Genomic DNA, 23,976 nt, shown 5'->3' with positions numbered 1-23,976 from the left:
TCCCGACCGCGCGGCCGACGGGCCGGGCCCCACGGAACCATGGGAAGCGTAGTTTTCCGCGGGGCGGGCCTAGTGCTGACCGGTACTTGCGCTTCCGGTAGAGCAGCTTATCCCACCACGTTGGGTGAGGTGACGGCTGCTGCCGGACGAGTGAGAGTGGCTGCTGTGGCGCTAGGAGGCTCGGGCACGTTGCGGGGAGATCTGCCGTGCAGTCGCTCCCTTTCCCGAAGCATTCTGGGCAGTACGGATAAGGTGCTGAAGCCTCGGCCACACAAAACATGGCGGCGGGCCGTCCCGCCGCGCGCTTTTATTCCGCTCTTGAGCGTCATCGGAATGCGGCGCTGAGGCGAAGCTGAGAGGTGTCGGCGGCTGCCGTGCGGCCGGTGTTGGGTTGGCCGGTGTTGGCGGCGCTGAGGTGCAGCAGCAGAGCATCGAGCGGCGCAGAGGCGGTACGGAGCCGGCTGAAGCGAGGCGGGTGCCGGCGGTGGTGAGGTGAGGGGACGGCGGCCGTCCTCGTTGTGGTGTTGAGCTCCAGCTGTGCCGCGGGCTGATAATTAAGCGGTGCAACTGGGCACCAAAGCAAGTTCTTTCGAAGGGCTCTGAACGCAGGAGGAATGGCGTGTCGTGAGCTTGGGCGCAGCGCGGTGCGGCAGAAGGTCGTTGCTCGAAAACGTGGTTTTCCTAATGCTTACTTGCTTGACTTGTGTCATTTCAGTGATGGGCACTTAAAGTGGGTATTGTAAAGTAGTCTTTCAAGTAAGGCTAGCGTGTACTTTTTTTCTAGCCTGCGGAGTTCTATTTTTTTCATTGAAAAACAGTTGTAGATCATAGGATACTTTTCTTGAGAAATAAAAATTAACCTGCTCAGGATTTTTTTTTTCTGATTGTTGTTTTCATGTAATCAATGTAGTTACCACTGTATAACCGATTTGACTTTGTACATGATTTGTTTTGTAGGCTGAAACTGAAATACCTGGTCTTGAACTTGCAGCAATGGGCAGAACGTATTTTGTTGAGGAAACTGTTGGGCAGTACCTTTCAGACCTCAGCGTAAAGTTTAAGCCTTATGTCACTGGGCTGTTAATAGGGCAGGTAAGCATATGGGGAAGGATTGCGAAGCCCATTCTGTACTCATTTTAGGTGGAGAAAACCCCATTGACTTCCAAAGTCTGTGTTGTCTGTTGGTATTCCACAGGGCTTCTCTATTGTAAGGTGGTCCATAAAGCATTTGCAGTATCAGCTGACTACTCAAGTTTTCTAAAAAAATGTTTTGAAAGACTGGACACAGGGAAAAGAAAAATCTTAATGGTAACACTTAACAATCAGTTTTTTAAGGCAAAGACAGAAAAAGTTCATGCAGGAAGTAGTTTTGTAGCAGGTTATACAGTTTAGCCCTAAGTGTTGTAAAGTGGCACTTACAGGTGCTGTGTTACATAGTATGTATGTTTCTGGACTTGGATTTAACATGGAACTATTGGCTCCTATTGTTTTTGCAAGTGTTCTCCACAAAGAGACTACGTAATTCGAGCTGCTCGAACGCCTCCAAAGGAAGAGCAGAAGGAAGGAAATACCAGTCCTTCAAAACTGGATTCCATTGATGAAGAATGGATCACTGCACATGCCAGTCAGGTAGTGCAATCTGAGTTTGTGGAGAGGCTGGGAGAAATGGAAAGGAGATGATATGGAGCTACCATCACTTCTGCAATCTCTAGCTTTTTTTTTTTTTTTTTTTTTTTTCTTCTAAAGATACACTTTCTCAGGCACACTTTGGTTTATTAAACCAAAATGTCTTTATTTTTTGCTTCCGAAGTTTATGATAAAACAGAAACGTAATAGGGCTAAAAAGCAAGAAAATTTGCAGGATAGTCTGTTCCTCTATTTTGGAAGAACCTGTATCTGAGAAATGGCTTTGCTTTTATCTGCTCTCAACTCGTACTCATCTTGTTAGAAGTTTTTGATGCACTGTGTTATGCCTCTGCTATGATTTGTATTAATACATGTTGTTTCCTGTCTTTAAGGTTTCTAGAATGCTTCCTGGAGGCTTATTAGTTCTTGGTGTGTTTATAATTGTAACTCCAGAACTATCAAAAGATAGTCAAAATGCTTTACGCAGGGTAAGTAGAGAAAAATGGGAAAAAGGCTAGGGTATTTTTAGGTGTATAACTGAGTAATTTTATGTTATTGTCTTTAGTATATATGTTTTTTTTAAAAGATAAAGTGGCAAAAACATTCTGGTTTGATTTAGAGTTTTGAGAGTGAAACCTCCAAGACTGTGCTCTGGCATTTGCTAGCTTTCTGTCTCTTGTGGCGTTTTGAAGCACTACAATGCTCAAGTATACTATCCTAAAGCATTTACTAAAAACAGATGCTTTGGCTTAGAGAAAATCTCTTTAATGCCGTTTCTATTAAATCTTCGTGGCACGATCATTGGCAATGGAACATATTAGCTTTTTGATTGTTTAGAGATATTTAAAATAGTGAAAGATCTATAACTCTAATTTCTCTAAAAGGAATGTTTTATGTGGAGATATTATTATTTGATTTAGGTCCATGGGATTGTATTTAGAAACCACCTGTTGTCATGTCTTACAGGCTTAAAATGCATCATTGTAGTATTGAAACACCTTGTGCTGTGCTTAGTTTTAGTCCTTTAGATGTAGGTTCATTTTCTTTTTTTCATAGGATGAACATAAGTGATTTTAATGTGAAAGATTTGCAGCCTTTGGTCTAAGGTGAAATGCTGTAGCATTTTTTGTAGGAGAAAATCTTACAATTTGAACATGTGAATATGTATTGCTTGCTTCAGTTTATATGGAAGGTGAATTAAGCTTGCATATGCAACTTTCACTTTGGAGTGTTAGCCTATGAATCTTTGCTGAATTTTCTTTCAGTATGAAATTTTGGTGACATATATGAAAATGTTATTTATCCATAATCACAAGATTGTTGGAGTTACAACCTCAGTGCAAAACTGTTTTCCAGAACTTGTAATAGATCAGTTGGCTGGAAAAACGTGTAATATTTTTTTTTCTTTAAATCTTTAGCTAATCTTTTCCATAGAAAAGTCCTTGACTAAGAGACGGCTCTGGAAACCTGCTGATGAAGATGTCTCAGACAGAGCAGCTCTTCAAATTTGTTCGGCTACAAAAAAGTATCCTTTTTTAGCAAATTTTGTTGACTGAGATCCCAATCTGATTTCTGTAGTTATTTTTGAATACAAGATTTTGTAGAGGATTAATTTACTATACAACCCTTGAAAAGGAGTCTCTTCTGGTTTGCTCATTTCATGGCACCATGTCCATTTATCATAACTCTGCCTAGTGTAACTAGTCATAAGGCTTTGTAAGGCATGTTTAGTTGGCATCTATATTCTCTTTTTTTTTTGTATTGTGTACAAGTACAGTGAACTATAAGACTGCTCATACTAAAATTATGGTTTTCTGTGAATTAAAATGAATGGATTTGCTACGTTTGGTGGTACTTCTAATGTAGAAGCTGCAAGACAGTATCGCGTCTTCTGTAATCATTAGTTGATAGATGTGTCTATTGTTTCTGGAGTAGAGAGCAAGGTTTTTGGCTGGTAGATGAACTGGGAGGGGAAAGTTATTTTTTTTTTAGTTGAGATATACCTTTAAGCTGAAATCATGGACTTTTCTGATAAGCCATAGTAGGACTGTTGGCTCTCTTACTTGGGTAAAATTTCCCCAGTCTCTTGCTGTTAAATTTGTGTATGTGTTTGGTGGCATCAAACTGCCTCTCACCATAAGAAAAAAATTGCGTAGAATAAGGAAATCTGAAGTATTGCATAACTTAAACTTCAAAGAGATACGCGTATGGAAATAGAGAAGTGCCAGGCATGTGGGATCTCTACTGGTCCTGCAGAAGAAGTCTGGGTTTGTTGATAATGAGGTAAATGCAAGAGGAGAAAGCAAGATTTTACTTAACAAATTCAGAGAAACTGGCAAAGTGCAAATTTGTGCATTGGTGGTTCTCCTTGTGAGTACTTGTTGATATTAATATGGATGACCCAGCATCACTATGGTATTTGGAGTTTAGAGTCAAATATTTTTCTACTTTTTTATATTAATTAAAGTTGAGACCTTTCTCAGTTCTCAAAAAAGAAGCTACTACTACAAAGGATAAAGTAATTGCAAATTGTTTCTATTTGCTTTTTGCTTTCCTTTCAATCTTTTTCTTTAAGTAGTGAAGAATAGTTTGCCGGACCTATGATGTACAAGATCCAAAGGTAAGTTTGTTGCTCTGCATTGTGTGCAGCTTTTAATGCATGACAATTCATGTTTTAAAAATACCTTGTATGTGAGTTACATAATGTTTCATATAGGTGTTTTCTTGCTTACTTCTGCCCTCAGGGTTCAGCTAAACCAGCAGACTGGAAATATCAAAGTGCTCTGTCTGCTTCCTGGTTGTCCTTGGGCTGCACAGTAAATGTTAACATCCACATTCCACTTCTTGTGACTTCACCCAACCATGACTTGGAGAAGAATACCAAGGTAAGTAACTGACTGCATCAATCTTCTAGTTATTTTTCCTCTTTTAAATGTTATTTAAATTCAATTTGAAGCATTGCTAATATAGAAATACTGATAGCTCTTCTTTTGCTGTGCTTAGTGTTTGTGGTTTCCTTTCCTCAAAATTGTTAGCAATTATCATGATGATCATAGAATTGCCAAGGTTGGAAAAGACTTCCATTCCAGTTGTCCATCTGCCACTAAAATTTCCTCACTAAACTGTGTCCCTTAGTACCACATCTAAACGTTGCTTGAACACCTCCGAAGATGGTGACTCAACCACTTCCCTGGGCAGCCCATTCCAGTGCCTCAGCACTCTTTTGGAGGAGAAATTTTTCCTAACATCCATCCTGAACCTCCCCAGGCACAACTTGAGGCCATTCTCAGTTCCTGTTGCTAATGATATGGGAGAAGAGGCTGATCCCCACCTCGCCACAGCCTCCTTTCAGGCAGTCGTAGAGAGCAGTAAGGTCTCCCCTGAGGTGCCTCCTCTTTGGACTAAACAATTCCAGTTCCCTCAGCCTCTCCCCATAACACTTCACTAACACTTTACCAGCTTTGCTGCCCTTCTTGACACGCTCCAGGACCTTGATGTCTTTCCTGTAGCGAGGGGCCCAAAATGACGTTTTTGTTTTCACTTTTTTAAAGAATGGGTTAAATCGGTGGTCAAAGCAGATAGAAGACAGTATTTTTCTGATCAATGGACAAGTTAAAGACAATGATACAGAACTGCTGGAAGGGCAGGTGAGTGCCATATAATAAGGAAAAACTAATATATGAACCTCCAGTTTGATAAAACTGGGAACAGTAGGATTTCTGTACAATATTTATTGATGTAATTGGCCTGTTTCAAATAGTATGCAGAAATTGTTGTTTTTCCTTTTTTCATTGCTGCAAATTGTCTCTTCTTCCTCTGCAATAGTGAAAGTAATGTGAATATATGACATCTGACTAAAAAAAAAACATCCTATATGTTGTCTCTGGCCTTATTGCCTCATTAAAAAATCCAAGGTAGGTGTAGATGTAGGTGATGAGATTATTAAGACCTATATATGTCTAAATGTTAAAAACAACAAAAAAAAAAACAAAAAACAAAACAACAACAACAAAAAAAACGCCTTGATTGGCTGCCCCAGTCATTTCTCCTTTTGATTTTGTGACTATAGTCTCACAGCTATTTAGCATTGTTTTTCCTCTTAAAATATAAACTATGGCCCATTTTATGCCATAGTGAAAATGATTATAAAGCAGCTTAACATAAATATTTCATATGACACGTGTACATTTTCTTTCAGAAAAAGTTAAGGGGAAATACTCATTCCAGTACTCAGATTTTTGATGTCAAGGTTTTGACACAGCTGGTAAGTAGTGCTATCTGATAAAATGCAGTAAGAAATGAAAGAAGATTCTAGTCTAGAAATCCTCCTTAGTTTATCCTAATATTTTTTTTTTTCTCTGGATGTTGACTTTGAAATATTGACTGTGAAACTGGCTGTGGACAGATCTGCATAGTTTGTCTTTGGAATTCTTTTCTTGATGTCCACGTTGACTAAGAATTGCACAACATTGATGAAAATTGTGAGGAAAAATTGAACCATTCACTAGAGAAATGAAGACTAGTTCACTTCATACTAAGGCACTTGTGTATCCTCACGTACACTGAACTCATGGTGACTGCACTTGTTCTGAATTTCAGAATGAATCCTATTTGTAATGGCTTGCTATGCACATTTCCTTGAATACTTTCATCAGAAGCTGTCACTAGTTTTGAATTGAGGTACAGATCTTGTGAGCTGAATCAAAAACTGGAGCTGTCCAGATCTAAGTTAGAAGTTTCCTTTCTAGCAGAGGTTGTGCTGAAATGACACCTGAGTTAGGTGCCCCAGTCATGTCATGAAGTTTTATGCCCAGGCATTGCTTTGTAGTCTTCCTTCATAGCACAGGTCGTTCTGTTTTGTTAGCTGATTCCTTCGTTTCATAAAGCTGTGTCTAGCAAAACATCTATAAACTTATAAAAAGTCATTTTAAAGACTTTGGAGTACCTAAGCTATTTCCATTGTTACACTGTTCCAATGGTTAATTATCTCAGAAAAAACAATGGAAAAAAAACCTTTTTATTTTGGTGTAATTACGGAATTACAGAATGGTTTGGGTTGAAAGGACCCATCTAATTCCGGCCCCCTGCCATAGGCAGGACATCTCCCACCAGATCAGGATGCCCGGGGCCCTGTGCAACCTGGCTTTTAGCACCTCCCACAATGGGGCATCCATAGCTTTTCTGGGCAGCCTGTGCTATTCCGGTGCCTGACAATCTTGTGAGTAAAAAAAATATGCCTAGTGTTTTGTCTAAATCTACTCTCAAAAATTTTGAACTGTTCCCTCCTGTCCTAACACTGCACTCCGGAGAAGGAGTCCCTCCCCATCCTTCCTGTAGATCCCTATTAAATACTGGAAAGCTGTTCTAACTTACCAAGCCCTAACTCCCTCAGCATGTCTCCATAAGAGAGGTGCTCATAGAATTAAAGAAGGGCTAGAGTTGGAAGGGACTTCAAAGATCATTCAGTTCCAACCCTCTGCTCTGGGCAGGGTTGCCAACCACTAGATCAGACTGCCCAGAACCCATGATGCCTGGCCTAGGCTGCCTCCAGGAATAGGGCATCCACAAATTGTCTGGGCAGTTTATTCCAGCGCCTTACCACTCTGAGTGAAGAATTGCTTCCTAACATGTAGCCTAAATTTATCTTCTTTTTGTTTAAATCCATTTCCCTTTGTCCTATCACCATCTACCTGCGTAAAAAGTTGGTCCCTCTCCTGCTTGGAAGCTCCTTTCAGTACTGGAAGATCACAGTGAGGTCTCCCCATAGCCTTCTCTTCTCCAGGCTAAACAGTTTCAACTCCCTCAACCTTTCTTCATTGTAGAGGTATCCAGTCCTCTGATAATCTTTGTGGCCCTTTTCTGGGCCCACTCCCAACAGCTCCACATCCTTCTTGTGCTGGGAGCCCCAGTCCTGGACGTAGTACTTCAGAGGGGGCCTCACAAAGGCAGAGTAGAGAGACAATTCCCTCCCGCTTCCCTGTTGGCCATTCCTCTTTTGATGCAGTCCAGGGTACCATTGGCATTTTGGGCTCCAAGAGCACATGCTGGCTCATGTCCAGCTTTTTATCCGCCAGGACCCCAAGTGGCAGGGCTGCTCTCACAGTTCATCTCCCAGTCTGTACTCATAGCTGGGATTGCCCTGACCCATGTGCAACACCTGGCACTCGGCCTTATGGAACCTCACGAGATTCTCATGGTCCCACTTTTCAGGCTTGTTGTGGTCCCTCTGGATGGCATCCCTTCCTTCTGTGCTATTGACTACACCACTCAGTGTCATAGCGTCATCTGCAAACTTGCATCCCGCAGTCTGAGTCATTGATAAAGATGTTGAAGAGCACTGGTCCTAAGATGGACCCCTGGGGGACTGCTTTATGACTGGCCTCCACCTGGAAGCAGAGCCATTTACAACAACCCTCTGGTTATGATCAGCCAGCCAATTCCTTATTCTCTGAGCAGTCTACCCTTCAAATCCATATCTCATTAATTTAGAGAAAAAGGTGTGGTGCAGAACTATGTCAAAGGCCTTGCACAAGTCCAGGTGCATGAAATCAGTCACCCTTCCTTTGTCCCCCCAGTGCTATCACTCCATAGAAGGCCACCAGATTGGTCAGGCATGATCTGCCCTTGGTGAAGTTGTGTTGGCTGTCTCAGATCACCTTATCTCATGTGCCTTAGCATCTCTTCCAGGAGGATCTGCCTCACGATCTTCCCATGCACAGACCTGAGACTCACTGGCCTGTAGTTGCCTGGGTCTTCCATTTTCCCTTTCTTCAGAAATGAGGATGATTTCCTTTTTCCAGTCACCAGGGACCTCACCTAACAGCCATGACTTTTCAGATATGATGGAGCACAGTTTGGCAGTCACATCAGCCAGTTCCTTCTGGATCCTGGGATATATATTATCTGGTCCCATAGAGTTGTCCACAGTCAGCCTTATGAGTGGTCTCAGACCTGCTCTGCTGTTAGTCTGGGAGGGATTTTGCTACCCTGACTTCTGCTTGTAAGTTCAGGGATTCAAGATACTTGGGAAGCCTGACTGGCAGTGGAAACGGAGGCAAAGAACTCACTGAGTACCTTAGCCTTCTCCACATCTGAGGAGGCCAGTTTTCCCTTTTCAGAGGGAGTGCACTCTCCTTCACCTGACACTAATGACCCATGTACCCAAAGAAACCCGCCTGGTTTTCTTCATTCCTTACTGAACTAAATTCCATCCATGCCATGGCTTTCTTGATCTCATCCCTGCACATCCTGACAGCATCCCTGTATTCTTCCTAGGCCACCCTTCCCTGATTCTACTGCTTATACTTTTTCTTCTTTTCCCTCAGTTTGAATAGCAGGTCCTTGCTCATCTATGATGCCTTCTCTGCCTGATATCTTATTCTGGAGTACAGAGAGCTCTTGCGCTCTCGGAAACCTGTTCTTAAACCACTGCCAGCTCTGTTTTGTTTCTTTGTCCCTACGGGGAGTTTCCCAGGGGGATCTCATCCAACAATTCCTTGGAATTCCAGGAATTGAAGTTTGCTCTCATGGAGTTCAGTGTCCTGACTCCACCCTTTTCCTGGTCCATGTTCCTCGAGATCACAAGTTCGACCAGGGTATGGTCGCTGCAGCCCAGGTTGCCTCCAATCTTATCCTCTTTAAGCAGCTCCTCTGCTCTGGTGAGTACCAGATCTGTCAGCACTTCCCCTCTGATTGGCCTGTCCAATACTCAAACCAGAAAGTTGTCATTAATGGACTCCAGGAGTCTCCTGGATCACTTGCAGCTCACCTTGTTCATTTCCCAGCATACATCCGGGTGGTTGAAAACCCCCATTAGGATCAGAGCTTGGGAGTGCAACACCTCTTGCAGCTGAAGGAAGAAGGCCTCATCAACAGGCTCCCCTTGGTCACATGTCTAATAGTAGATCAGACGGCATGTGACCCATGATAAGCCTTGTCGCCTCAACTGAACTAACTCCAACACCTCTGTGTCCTTCTGGTGCTGGGGGCCCTAGAGCTGAATGCAGCACTGCAGGTATGTTCTCACGAAAGGGAAGCAGAAGTCAGTCAGACAGTTATCTCCTTTACCCTGCTGGTCACACTGTTTTTAATGCAGGTGTGATTTAGGTGTGATAATAGGGTGTGTTTGGCTTTGTGGGTTGCAAGCTCACGTTTCTGGCTTGTGTTCAGTTTTTGTACACTAACACTTCTAAGTCCTTCCCAGGGCGATCCTCAATTCAATCTCCATTCAGCCTATATTCATGTCTGGGATCTCTCTGACTCGTGTACAGGATCATGCTCTTTGTCTTGGTGAATTTCATGAGCTTCACATGGACCTACCTTTCTAGTCTGTTTATATCTGTGGATGGCATCCTTTTTATTGACCACATCATGCAGGTTTGTGTTGCCTGCAGACTTGCTGAGAGTGCACTCAGACCCATTGCCTGTGTCACTGACAAAGATGCTAGATAGTGCTGGTCCCAATGCCAACCTCTGAGGAACACCACTCATCACTTGTCTCTGCCTGATCACTGAATTGTTGACTGTAACTTTTTGAGTGAGCATCTAGGCTGTGGATGTCCACCTTTTCGGCTTGCCTGGGCCACATTTGAGTGAAGAGGAATTGTCTTGGGATACTTACGAAATGTATAATGTAGAATCATCAAAAGGCCATTAAGATCCAGGCATGTCCTACCTGCCCAGCACGGCTTACAGTGCAGCTCACCCCCTTCCTGCAATTTAAAGGCAGTGTTTCTGCGCCTCAGGGCGGCCCCACGCCAATCTCTCAGCGACTGCTAAACTGTCATTGTGCTGTGAACACTGTCACCTGAAACCAGGGCATGGGGGGCAGTGCTGTGCAGTGTTGACTCAAGCAATAGCAAATTACTATATGCATTTTGATACACTGTCTAAAGACAGAGCTTTGAACAGCAAGGAATATGCAGCTATGCTTTCTGTTTTGATAAAGGAATTTGAAAATGGAATCATAGAACCTTTACAGTTGGAAGGGATCTTTAAAGATTATCTGGTCCGACTCTCCTGCAATGAGCAGGGGCATCCACATTTCAATCAGGTGCTCAGAGTGTGGTCCAGCCTGGCCTTGAAAGTCTCCAGGGATGAGACTTCCACCACATAGCTAGACAACATGTTCCAGTGCATCACCACCCTCACTGTAGAAGACTTCTTCCTTATACCAAACCCAAATCTACCCTCTTTTAGTTTGAAACTGTTTCCCCTTGTCCTATCACCATGGACTCCGCTAAAGAGTCTGTCCCCTTCTTTCTTATAGCTGTCCATTAGATACTGAAAGGCCACTTGCAGGTCACCTTGGAGCCATCTCTTCAGGCCGAACAGCCCCAGCTCTCGCAGCCTGTACTTGTAGAGAGGTCTTCCAACCCTTGGATCATTTTTGCAGCCCTCTTGTGGATGCTTTCCCAGAGGTCCGTGTCTCTACCAAGGACTCTGCATCTGGACACAGTGCTCCAGGTGAGGTCTCATCAGCACAGAGCAGAGGGGCAGGATCACCTCCCTCACCCTGCTGGTCACACTGCTTTTGATGCGGCCCGGGGTATGGATGGCTTTTTGGGCTGTGAGGGCACGTTGCTGGCTCATGTCCAGCTTCTCATCCTGCAGTACCTGTAAGTCCTTTTCAGTAGAGCTGTGCTCCATCCTTTCGTCCCCTAGTTTATATTGGTAGTGGGGATTGCCTCAACCCAGGTGCAAGACTTTGCACTTGGATTTATTGTACCTCATGAGGTTGTCCAGGGCACATTGTTTAGGCTGTGTAGGTCAGTCTGAATGGCAGCCTGTCCCTTGGGTGCAAAAAAAAAGAAAAAAAAAAACAGTTTACATTTGTGAGATCATTTTCAATTGATATAAGTACATGACCTGCAAATTTTCAAATGGAATGTATAGAGTTGCAGTCAAAAATTCAACTCAAAAATCTGATCGTGATTCTTTACTACACTCTTACAATCCCTATCTTAGCAGGAAAAAATATCCTTTGTTTCACAATCGTGCCTTATTCATATTCATTGCTTTTTGACAGTACAGACATTATGAACAATTACCATCAAGGTGGAAGTACGGAAGTAGTAAAGGATTTTATCAAAAATCATTGAACACCTGAATGTCTCACTACAAATTGCAGCTGCTGCCATCAAATCTGACCGGTGTGTTAGTTTCACAAAAACAAAGTCAAATATCCCACAAGTTTTATGCTTGTTTCTCTTTTTTTTTTTTTTTTTTTTTTTTTTTTTTTTTAGTATTTTAAGAAAAATATTTTAAAGTAGTATGTTTTGATACTAAATAATTTAATAATAGAATTGTATATTTTGCGAGGGCTGATCTGAAAGTAACACCTCCTGTTTTATTATGTTGGCCCATAACATCAGAGGCAAATGCTGGTGGTATGGCAGTAAAGGTTGAACCTTCCAACCAGTATTCCGTTACATTTTGTTGCCATGTGGCAGATGGCAGCAGAGGGGCAGTCTGACAAAATGGCATCTGATGTGCAAGTGTGTGTGAAGTAAAGGTATGTCACTGAACTTCTCCGTGCAAAAAATTTGCACCAATTGACATTCCCCAAAACTTTCTTAATTGTTATTGAGACCAAACAGTGAATGTGAGTGGTGGTTTGTTTCAGCAGTGGTGACAGTGGGTCAGATTGTTATGAGTATGGGATGCAGGCTGTTGTTTATCACTAGCAAAAATGCATAGTTAATGGTGGTGACTATATTGAAAAATAGTATTTTGTAGCTGAGAATTTGCTCTATCAAATAACATTATTGTGCACTCTGTATATGTTGTCATTTCCCTTGAAATAAATAGGAGGCATTACTTTTGGAGTGGCCTACATATCTGTGGCCCAACACAATTTCTATTCACAAAACTTGTATCAGGCAAACCAAAAGGTTGGACACGCGTGATCTATCACCAGTATTCTAAAACATGCTTAAATGCTACATCTACCCTTTCCTTAAACACCTCCAGGAATAATGATTCCACAGCTTTCCTGGGCAGCCTGCTTTAATGCCTGACCACTGTTTCTGAGAGGAAATTCTTAATATCCAACATGAACATCCCCTGGAACAATTTGAGGCCATTCCCTCTTACCCTTGTTGCTGTTTACCTGAGGGAAGAGTCTGATTGCCACCTCGCCACAACCTTCTTTCAGGCAGCTACAGAGAGCAAAAAGGTCTCCCCTGAGACTTCTACAGCATTATTGCAGTTCCCTCAGCCTCTCCCCACATGACTTGTGCTCCAGGCACTTCACCAGCTTCATTGCCCTTTTCTGGACACTCTCTAGGGTCTTGATGTGTCTCTTGCTTTGAGGGGTCCAAAACTGAACATGGCACTCGAGGTGTGACCTCACCAGAGCTGAGTATGGAGGAATAATCACCTCCCTGCTCCTGCTGGCTGCACTATTTCTGATATAAGCCAGGATGCCATTGGCAATTTTGGCTGATGGAGCAGACTGCTGGCTCATGTTCAGTTGAGCCAACCAACACCAGCAGATCTTTTGTGCAGTTTTCCAGCCACTCTGCCCTAAGCTTATAGCACTGTACGTGGTTGTTGTGACTGAAGTGCAGAATCAGACACTTGGTTTTGTTGAACTTTATTAATAATCTCACTGACCTCAGACCAAAAAGTAAAAAAAAAAAAAAAAAAAAAAAAAAAATTGAAAAATTGATTTTTTTCAGCATTCTTGAAACCTGTTCTCAAATTCCTTTATCACAATGGAAAGCAAGGCTGGAATTTTTTTGCTGTTCACGGGACTGTGTTTAGCCAACAAATCAAAATGCATACAGTTATTTGCCATGGCTTGAGATAGCACTGCACTGCGCCCTGCCCATGCCCTGGTTTTAGCTGACACTGATGTTTGGTCATTGCCCAGAAATGGGTGCACACCTGGGGCTGGGCCAGGCCGCTCAATGGGAAGAGCCACTGCCATGAGGATGCGGGGCAGGGGCTGGACTGCAGGACAGGCTGGGTTGGGCTGCAGGATGTGCCTGATCTGGGCAATTCCTTATCTATCAAATGATTCATCTGCCAAATCTGTTTCTCCATTTTAGAGACAAGGATGTTGTGTGGGACATTATCAAATCCTTTGGACAATTCCCAGTACGTGACATCAGTTGCTCTTAGCTTATCCACCAGTACTGTAGATCGCCAGCAAATTTGCCAGGCACAATTTAACCTTAGTGAGTCCATGTTGTCTGTCACCTACCATGTGCCTTAGCATAGTTTACAGGAGGATTTGCCAGGTGCAGAGGTGAGACTGAATGGGATGCAGTTCCCTGGATCTTCCATTCCTTCCTTTTTAAAAAGTGAGGGTTACATTTACTTTTTCCAGTCACAACAGAAGTTGATTACACAGTTCCTGCAGAAGTTACACATCCGGGTGTTTCCAGGTGTATCTTAAAATGCTTCCTAGGATGTACTCATTGTTTTCTGTAAATAAGGAACCTGTCTCTAGGAAACAGGTTGATGCAGTTTTAAATACAACATAGATGTAGATAGTAGATATATATATATATTATTTATTTTTGTACCTATATATATAATTATTTATTTATATATATAATATAATAGATATTAGATAGATGTATGATCACTGCTTGTTGATGGGTGGCTCTCTGAATACCCTAGGTTATGCTTATTATATGGTAAAATAACTACTTAATTACTAAAAAAAAAATATGTTTAAAAGCTTGCTAGATTGTGATACCAGTACTTACCATCCCTTTCCTGAAATGTTTCGGAAGTATCACAGACACAAATATTTAAATCACAAGAATAAGTTTTAAATAATTGAGGAGGAGAGATATTTTGAGTTATAATTAACAAAACTTAAAAAAGAAAAAGAGAAATAATGAGGGAAGGCAGGTTACATGTAAACATCTTAAAGTATGCGTTTAATGTCCTAGCTGTGTTTTTTGTTACTTGTGCTGCAAGTGCCTTAGGTAATAAGATGAAACTGAAGCACGTTTGTTTTTCAGTCCCAGGGTTCAAGTCACAGATCAACAGCAACAGTCCAGGTCTGCAGTGGTTCCATAAATCTCAAAGGTGCTGTGAAGTGCAGAGCCTATGTACATAACAACAAGCCAAAAGTGAAAGAAGCTATTCAGGTAATGTCTTCATCAGAAATAGTTTTCCAAAATACGTAAAATTTATCATGCTTTTTTCATCACTGAAATGGTGTGGCCTAAACTGGGGTTCACCCCTTGATCATATAGATTAGTTTCTGAAATCACTGGGGTAGAGGGCGCAGGTTCAGTTCATTTTTCACTTTTTCAGCTATTTCTTCTGTTAAAACTATTCTTTAGTGAATCTTTGCATAATTTATGTTTAGACTGTTACAGATTTTCTTAAGAAAATGTTGCAGACTGTGTAATTTTGTACACACAGAAGGTAAAATACAACTTTGTTTGATCAGTGGTTTTTTTTGTTCTTTATCGAGTCAATGCCTTGTCATTTTTGTTTGATTTTGATGTCCAGAAATCATCAGTTCTAGCAATACTAAAATTTTTCTCTGCTTTTCATCTCTGTTGTTTTCTATTTTATACTAGTTCTTGTAATGCTAGCTTCTGTTTATTGAACTTTCAGTTCCCACTGGAGATTTTAAAATCTGATAAGATTTTCTCTTATTTTAATTTTCTTCAGAGCTTTTTATTTTCTGGAGAACTATTCTTTCAACAAGGTTTAGACCTATGAGGCACTTCTGTTCTTGTTTCTTACTAACAGAAAGGTTTGCAAATGTCTTTTGTGTTGCTCAGATTTTTACTTTTTCCTTCTGCAGGCTTTGAAGAGAGACATAATAAACACATTGAGCGATCGCTGTGAAATACTGTTTGAGGATCTCATAATAAATGAAGGACATTGTAAAAAAAGTAGGAATTCAGAGAAAAAAAAAACATTTACACTTGCAATACATTTTTGTTCTTGTAAAAAGCTATGCTGCCTTACTGAAGTCCTGCTAGAGAAAAAAAAGGAACACAAAAAAACACCAAAACAAACTGCAAAATTTCAATTTGCTGGCATTGACATTTTCTTAAGTCGGGAGAGTTTTGATTAAGTCCAGATATGTTTTTTGGTACCACAGTTTTCACACAAAGTTTGTGTTCAGTTCTTATGGCCATAAAATGCAACTTCAGCCCTTTTCTCATTGACTGTGAATTCTTTAATTTTTCAAAATTCCGTAGTTCAAACTCTAATTGAACTCCTAATTTGTAGTGTGCGGTTTTTGCAAAATCCCTCTACGGCGTTCCTTCCTACTAATATTAAAATGAAAGATATGATAAAATTTGGCAAGATTATAAGAACCAGCTGTGGGCATGGCCTTGCTTGTTCTTATGTTACCTGCGTAGCATTCTGCATTTCTGTTAGCCAACTTTATCTCAACTCCTTTTTGAAGTTTTCAGTTGCATGCAATTTTCAGTTTCCTCTCTAGGGGGCACCCTTCCTTCGTGGCTGTAGGTAGAGAATAAAGCAGCCAAGTGTTTGCAGCCTTTGTGGTGTTGAAATTATATGCTGTCCTGTGCATGCTCTTATCTGCAGTGTTTCCCAGAGTTCTTCTGCTAGTCATTCTAAACACGATAAAAGGTCTGTTAAGAATTTGTGGTCTGTTTTGGAGGTCTCTCAGATATTTCTGGAGAGACTAAAAACATCTGTATAATAGCAGCCAAATCTTTCATAAAATAGTAACATCTAAACAAACCATGTTTGTAATCAGGATTTTTACATAGAAACCTTGAGCAGTTCTTTTGCAACAGCTTTGTCTTTCTGTCAGTGATTAGTTGGGAATCTTATCATAACTATCAAGGCTTTTATTTAGATGGTATTTTTCCCCTTTTCCTTTTAGATTTTGAGAGGGTATATCATGTCTTACCTCAAAGACTGTTTGTTCCTTTTGCTGGATCCAGTGTGATGCTCAGTGATTATAAGTTTGGTGATGAGGCTGCTGGAGAAATTCAGGAACGTTTTGTTGAGATGTTGGACCAATTTGTGCAAGCTGAAGATATCCATATAGCAGAGGAGGTTAACACAGGTAAATAGAGTATCTGAGAGCCAGGATGGAGTGCATCAGAAATTATCAAAGTGTTAATTGATTTCAAAGGCCAGTTTTATGCAGACATGGAGTTTAGTGTGTTTAAAGTTGGTTTACTTAATATTTTTGAAGCTTGTTTATATCTATCTAATTATGTTTTAAACATATTTCTCAAAAATTGTATGTTTTCTTGCAGCATCTGTTTTTGGCTTGTAACAGAATGCTGTAATTATATTGCACTTTCTTATCAATTTTATTATCTATGCAACCATGGTTGCAGCTCATGAGCTATAATAGATATGTAAGTATATAGCTGAACAATGTTTATTTGTGCTCATCCTGTATTTGTGGATAAACTATGAGAAAAATCTATTAAGCTTTATACTCTGCTTATTTTTACAGTAATTCAACTTCGCAGTTGAAGAGCAGAGTAATTCTAATACTAGATAGAAAGAGAAGTTGAGTGCTTTTAGCATTACTTTTTCAAAAATATGAAGTCTCTTCTTTGTTCTCAGTGTTTTTTCTTATGTACTGAATGCAGTGCTCAAAACTGAAGTTTTGTGGTTCACTTGGAAAGATTGTGGTTCCATCAGATCTTTCTTTTTTCTACTGAATGCTTTTTAAGTTTATGATCTCATGAAACTATTATCCTCTATTTAATACACTTACTTTGCTACAATCTAGTTATTGGTTCTTTTCTGAAACTTTACTGATTTTCCTGTATAATCTGAATTAGATTGTACCCTATTTTTTCCATAAGAGTTTGATTTCAATCTTGGAGTCAAATCTGTATTTGAAATGCATCTAGTAATAGTTCCTGTGGTCTCTTGGAAGAAATTCCCACCCCAGTGTCATTGTGAGCTGCAGGATAGAGTTCTGTAGTTTAAGTACAAAAAATTGTCACTATTTCTTAGATAATAGTAGTGATATCTTCTTGATATTGGTATTAGCGGACAAAAATAGCGTAGCCAAGAGCGTGCTCTCTAAATTGAACTGTGATTCCTGATGTTCTTCTTGACCCCCTTGCTCACTTGCTTTTTAAAAATTTCTTAATTTCAGAACTAACTATAAATTCTTATATCTTTCTGAAATTATTGGATTTTCTAGGTTTTAACTAAGCTTAGCAGTGAATCTGACTTGTTGAATTGAGAAGCAAAAGATGTGCACAGTGTAAGAGCCTGGAGAAAAAACAGTAAAGGCAATAAAAATCTGTATTGTATTATGACAGTACCTTTTATTAATCATAAATCTAGTTATTACTAAAAACTAATAACTTAAAGCAATTAATGTAACTTATGGAAGTAAATTAATGCAGCACTGAAGGTAGGTGTGGGAAAAGGTGATGATTCAGTTCAGCTTTACTGCTTATGTAAGGATGTAGAATCCAGAGGTAGGAAGAAAGGCAGTACTTAATCTAACAGCAGCGCATCAAAAAGACTAGGAGCTGCTAATATGTATAAAATGATGTCTGGATAGCTCACAGAGTAGAGCTGTGTTCTTGTAACTTACTGGTAATGGAGCTAGATATGTGGGATTTTTTTAAATGTGAATTAAAGTAAATGCATAAAAGAGGAAAAGGAAAACCATACCAAGAAGATTTTACAAAAGAAATGAGACTGACCTCGCCCCGGTGAACATCAAAATGTTTGCCCATAAGAATGGGTTCTGGCACTGCTCCTGGTGGTAATTATGCTATCCACGCAGTGCTGTTTGATGATTACTGTTAAGAAATCATTAACTTGAGATTTATCAAAATGCTTCTTCAATTTATTAGCACCAGAAGGCTATTTTACAAACCAGACCTGCTAGCTATGTTGTTTTTCCTTACTTTATTGTAAAGAAAAGCATTAATTCTACAGCTTGACAGCTCTCTTGGTACTTTGAGATTTAGCCTGTGTGTATTGCTGTAAACATAGTTCTGTGACAGGAAAGTTTGGAGTTTCCCTTGTGCTTTCCCAATGTATCATTCTAATATGGCCAGCATTTGTTGTTTCTCAAAGCTTGATTGTCATTACTAAACATATTTCTAGTACTCAGTATATGGTATAAAAACTGATTTGCTGCAAATCTTGACATCTCCCTGTTTATACTGCAGTTACTGTTATTTTAGACACTGACCTTGAATTAATGAGAGAAATGATATCTCTTGCAAAGTTATGCAGAAAATTTACTTAAAAAAAAAAACCTGTTTAAAAATCAAAAACTTAAGGAGGCTTTTCAAATAGTGCCTTTTTTAATGTTCTTTAAAATATAAATAAGAAGACCATCCAGTCAATACCGTGAAAAGATCTATGATTAAGAAGCACGTAGCCAGCACATGTGAAATGAAGATATTTGGAGAAGGCCAGGTTCATGTGCTGACTTCATATGGCCCGTTGTTGTCACCTGCAGCTTTATTTTCTTAATCACTTGAACATCTCTCCAGGTCGCTCTGAGGTCTTGCTTTAAAATTATTACACAGAAAATAAAAAGCAAAACCAGAACTATTTGTAACTGAAAGATGTAAGCAGCTCTAACACTGCGGTTTCAAGATATTTAGTACTTTAATGCAAGCAATTGAAAGGTCTGCATTTATGACTGGCTTTTCTAAATCCCTGTTCATCCTCAGGGTGGGGGTATTAAGTACGCTGAGAAGATGAGACAGTGATAGTAATCTCTTCTCCACCTTTGTTAGCAAATTGAGGAATTGCTGTGGAATTAAGGATTCGTAGAATTCTGCTTTTGAAAACTTTATATGGTTTATAATACAGCTACTTCAAATATAGGTCTTCCTTAACTTAATGGTATAAATGCCTTCAGTAAGTAAATAGCCTGAGGGTATTTCTTTTTTGCTTCTTCTCTTTCTTTATTTTCATGAATAAGTGGGCATTGCTGCCTTGATGTTTAGCTTCAAAATTATTTTCAGAAATGTGTAGCTGTTCTTAGAACAGTGCGAAGAAATGTAAATTTAGAGGGCACCAATTGCCCTACTTGCGCATCAGAGGTAGAGCAGAAAGTTACCTGCTAGATCTAGACTTTAAAAAGGACCCAAGAAACGCAGTCAACTTCTCTAAAAGCAAGAGGTTATTTTAGGGAACTGAAAACTCTTCTAAGTAATTTTGAGAGAATGTGGTGCTCTTACTACACTGGGTACAGTACTTAAAAAGCTGTCATGTTACTGTTAATCATTTACTTATTGCACACTAGTTACAGATTTCTGCTCATATTTTGGGTAGATGAAGTTGTGTTCTTCAGAAAAAATAATGATGAAGCAACAGCCTCAGATATTAAAGTTAAGATGATTTCAAGAAAGCAGTGCATGCACTGAATGGTTTTATTCTTATTTTACATAATGTGAAGCTTGCTGGCAGATCTCAGCCATATTTATGCTTACATTTGCATACATATTAGTGTAAATTTAAAGATACCCTGTTAAGTTTTGTATCAGGCAGTTCTTAATTGCTGGCATGGAGTTTATACAAAGCCAATGGATTAAGGAATAGAAATGGCTAAAGACAGGTTGTAAATGGCTAGTTTGAATGTTTTTGTGAAAAGCAAGATCTTGTGCAAGTTTGACTTAAGATTTTGAAGATGTGTACACATGACTCATCTTAGATGACAGAAACAACCTATCTGATCACACATTTAGATTATGCATTTCCCTCCGACTTTAGGATAAAGTACATTTCCATGAATCATTTGCACGTGAATCATAATGGGATGTGCCTTGTATTACTCAGCTATGTAATTTGTAATTAAAGCTGATTAACAACCCCACTCTGAAAATGAGACATCCTTTTTTTTTATTATTTTTTTTAATTTAGATCAATATTTTGTAGACTTAGTATTGGCACTGCTGTTGTTTTTTCCTTCGTCTTCAGAACAGGAACAGCATGTTAGTTTCTTGTATCTGTGTTTGTATTCCCTTCTTTCTGAAGGCATCCAAATCTCACTGCAATAGCACAAGCACTTTCTCCCACTTCCTTTGTACTTTTCCACAGCAGAAATGCAGTAGTAATTACTGAACTGTAATTAAAAATTTTGATGCTTGACAAACAGTGCTTTGTACAGGAATGGCAACTGAAGGCATTTGGCCCATGGCCACCACTAAGTGACCTTATCGTTAGACTGCAGAGACCAAAGTGTGCTCACTCTGTGTGGGACAAACAAGCACGTTCATGGAGAGGTCTTCTTTCTCTCCTCCCTTCTCTCCAACATACTGGTTATATCAAAATGATTAGAGAAATCTTTGGAAAGGCAATAGATAAGGGTTTGAATTCCATCAGTCTGGAAATAGTTAAGCTCTCATCCTGGATGAGCAGCCCAAGAATTTAGTAGTTGTTCCAAAGGAGAGTAGATCCTCTATTCCTGTTCTGGAAGTATATTTTTTAGGGACTTTTGAGAAGAAATTTCTGTGCTTCAAAAAGAACATTTATTTTTGTGCAGCAGGTGAATGATGCTGGCCTTTCTGTTTCAGTGGCAGTAGATTTTGCATGTACCCTAAATTCTGCACAAATGGCTTTGAAGGGAAATCTTTTAATACTGTGCTGTTGCTGCTGTTTCTACAGGAATAAGCTGATTTTTCTACTTTGTGAAGTTGATAGGAAGTTTATGATCTTCTGCATTAATTCAAGTTTGAAATGCAAATGTTATCTTTTCACCTGGTATTTACTTGTTCTCTTGATTTCCATGCAGTTGGTATTTGTCCAGTTTCCGAAAACATGGATGATACACAACAGAAACAACTGACGGAAGCAACACTGCTGTTGAAATTTCAACAAAATATGGGTATGTTACCTCCCTATTTCTACTGTGGCAATGTAGGGATTATGATGAGTCCTTTCTCTATATAATTTGCTTCCACAGCATTATTATTATTCTCACAGCTGGTAAGATTAATTAAAAAATAACAACAACAAAAAAAAACCAACAAAAAAGCCCTCTTCATTGCTTCTGTGAGGAGATGCAGTAGCTTTTCTAGAATTTTACTGTTGTAGATAGAGGGTGTTTCTGGACAAATATCAATTCGCTCTTTGAACAAAACCAGTGCTTGTAGTTCATTCAGCCTACAAGTCAATATGGAAAGCTTAAGTTATTGGAGAGCCATCACTTCTATAATTTCGTAGTTGGGAAAAAAACCCACATCTGAGTAGCTTTGTCGAACAGGCATCCCTAAATTGGCTAGTGACTAAGCTTCTTCTTTTGATGAATACATATGGGCTTGGGTGGTATTTCTCAGCCTCAGTAGAGGAAAGAGCAGCTACAGAATTTTTCCAATTGCTGTCTCTCCATTATATCCCCTTGATTCAGCTTTCCAGCTTTCATACATTTATCTGCACTTACTGCAGTTCTCCTTGCTGTGAGCTTTAGCTGTCTTTTTGTATTACAATAATTGCACTTTAGTCAACTATAACGTTTGCTTTCTATTAATTCTTAATTCTAGAACATGATAACTTTAATGGAGAAAAGTATTAATGTCTGTTAGGTTTGCACATAGTGTAACAATAACAATTTATTCCCTCTAGTCATCAGTCCTTCCTCTCACCCCAGTGTATTTTATTCAACTGCAACAGTAACAAACTATTAATCAATAAGCAAATTGTTGTTGTGGTACAAAGAGACTTAAGGAATAGATGCAGTGCCACAGAGAAAATCCCTAACCCTAGTGTCTCTGTGGAAGAACTTAGTAGCTTTTGTTTCTTCAAGCCTGAAGATTTTGGGTTTTTTGCTAGTTGTATTCCTAGAATTAAGCAGTAGTGTGGAGTCGCTGCCTTATTTTATGGGCAGGGCATGACCGAGTTACTAGGGAAGGTGCTGTCAACTGGTTTTTGGAAGGAGCCTGCTCTGACCAAAGATTTTATGAAAAGCTTCTGTAATTTAATTATCTGAGATCATAGCTTTGAATGTAGGCTGAGCAGTGGTGTGCATAGCTTTTGGGGTGGCTTTTGCTGTATCTCCTCTTGCTTGTCATTCATAGTGACCCTACCCTCCACACCCTAGCTGCTGACTGTGCCACTCACTGGACTTGCTGCTCACCGAAAGCATTTCCTTTGTTGTTTTTAGGTGTGGTAATAGCAGTTGCTGTTGCAGTCTTTGCATCAATCTTCTCTTTCAATTACTTCAGCGACTAAAGTCGAGCAAAGCAGCCTCACTGAAGTAGAGTCTGGTAATCACATTTATACAAGATGGAAACATTGGGGTTTAATATACCAGTAGTTGAGGATTGTTGCCTAAAAACCACCAGTTAGATGCGCAATATAAATTGCTACATTTCCGGCTACTTTGTTCCTGCATGCAATTAATATATCAAGTAGCAGGTAAATCAAATTTATACAAAACTAGTTATGTTACTCTTATGTAAATTAATGACATTATGGTCTAGAAAGTGTCCTTAAACCAACACAGAACCTCCATTTTCCTCTAGCTTCTAATTTTAACATAAAATGTTACTGCTGGTATTTTCCAGGCTATTGGTAATATTAGCAGAGTTACTTAGTATGAAAATTCTTACTTCGGGAGTTCCTTTGCTAAAAGATATCTCATCTTATTAAACTTAATTAAGGGAAAATTGGATTTTACAAAGCCAGTGTCTCACCACATGCACTTTTTAGATAATATTCCAGACGGCCAATTCAGACTGTAAATAACTTAGTTTAAGACCTGGAGAACTCAAAAATCAGTAAAATGTGTAGAATTTTGTGGATCTGCTGCCTTTTATCCTGTTACTTCTGATCTGCATCTAGGCAGCTGTTAAAGACTATTTTTTTTTATAACTAAGCTGTCAAAATTTGTTTGCTAATCCTGATATTTAGACCATATGCAGGTAACTTTCCATGATTAGATATTCTTCTGGGTTTAGTGGGCAATATCATTATCCTAAACTTGACATGAGGAATGCAGGGGGAAGGAAAAGTTCTTGTAAAGTTGATAAAGGTAATTCATATATGAAATGTGATGTTTGCTTGGATCTGAATCATAGTAGAATGGAATTTCAGATTTTAGCACAGTTAAGTATCACTGCAGGTTTCTTTTTAGTGTAAAGCCACAGGAACACTTAAAGATTAGATTCTAAAACATAATCAAGTATGTAAGTATGTATTTGAATACTTTCAATAAAAAGCAAGAATGGGATGTATGCATTTGAAATCCTCTTACCTTGTCTGTGTATTCTGTTTTCACATATTCGGTAAAATTATCTACTTTTAGTTTTGTAACTTATTGTGGAATGCAGCTCCTCTGTGCTCAGTATTGTCAAGTAGGGCCTCTCAGGGAAAAGTGAAGGTTATAATTGAAGATACTGTTTTCAGGTAAGTCCATCAACTGCTGCATAGCTTGTAGATGAG

General features: G+C 39.6%; 1 protein-coding gene across 2 annotated transcripts; it reads left to right on the top strand.

Annotated features, from left to right (window-relative positions):
* Positions 1–88: 88 nt before the first annotated feature.
* Positions 89–23,764, top strand: ODR4 (odr-4 GPCR localization factor homolog). Of its 2 annotated transcripts, none has more exons than XM_048946652.1 (14): positions 89–449; positions 958–1,092; positions 1,498–1,629; positions 2,019–2,114; positions 3,045–3,151; positions 4,210–4,246; positions 4,371–4,511; positions 5,178–5,273; positions 5,825–5,890; positions 14,607–14,735; positions 15,407–15,497; positions 16,469–16,654; positions 21,329–21,421; positions 22,697–23,764. In XM_048946652.1, the coding sequence occupies exons 2-14, from the start codon at positions 994–996 to the stop codon at positions 22,762–22,764; spliced, it is 1,341 nt and encodes a 446-aa protein (XP_048802609.1). In that variant the 5' UTR covers positions 89–449; positions 958–993; the 3' UTR covers positions 22,765–23,764. The 2 variants fall into 2 exon arrangements, with proteins under 2 accessions (XP_048802609.1, XP_048802607.1); XM_048946650.1 differs by having other exon boundaries at positions 89–492.
* The last annotated feature ends 212 nt before the right edge of the window (positions 23,765–23,976 follow it).

This window comes from Lagopus muta, chromosome 5 (assembly GCF_023343835.1).
Source record: "Lagopus muta isolate bLagMut1 chromosome 5, bLagMut1 primary, whole genome shotgun sequence".
Classification (NCBI taxonomy): domain Eukaryota; kingdom Metazoa; phylum Chordata; class Aves; order Galliformes; family Phasianidae; genus Lagopus; species Lagopus muta.
Note: the sequence above shows the minus strand (reverse complement) of the source record. Positions and strands in the feature narration are given on the sequence as shown.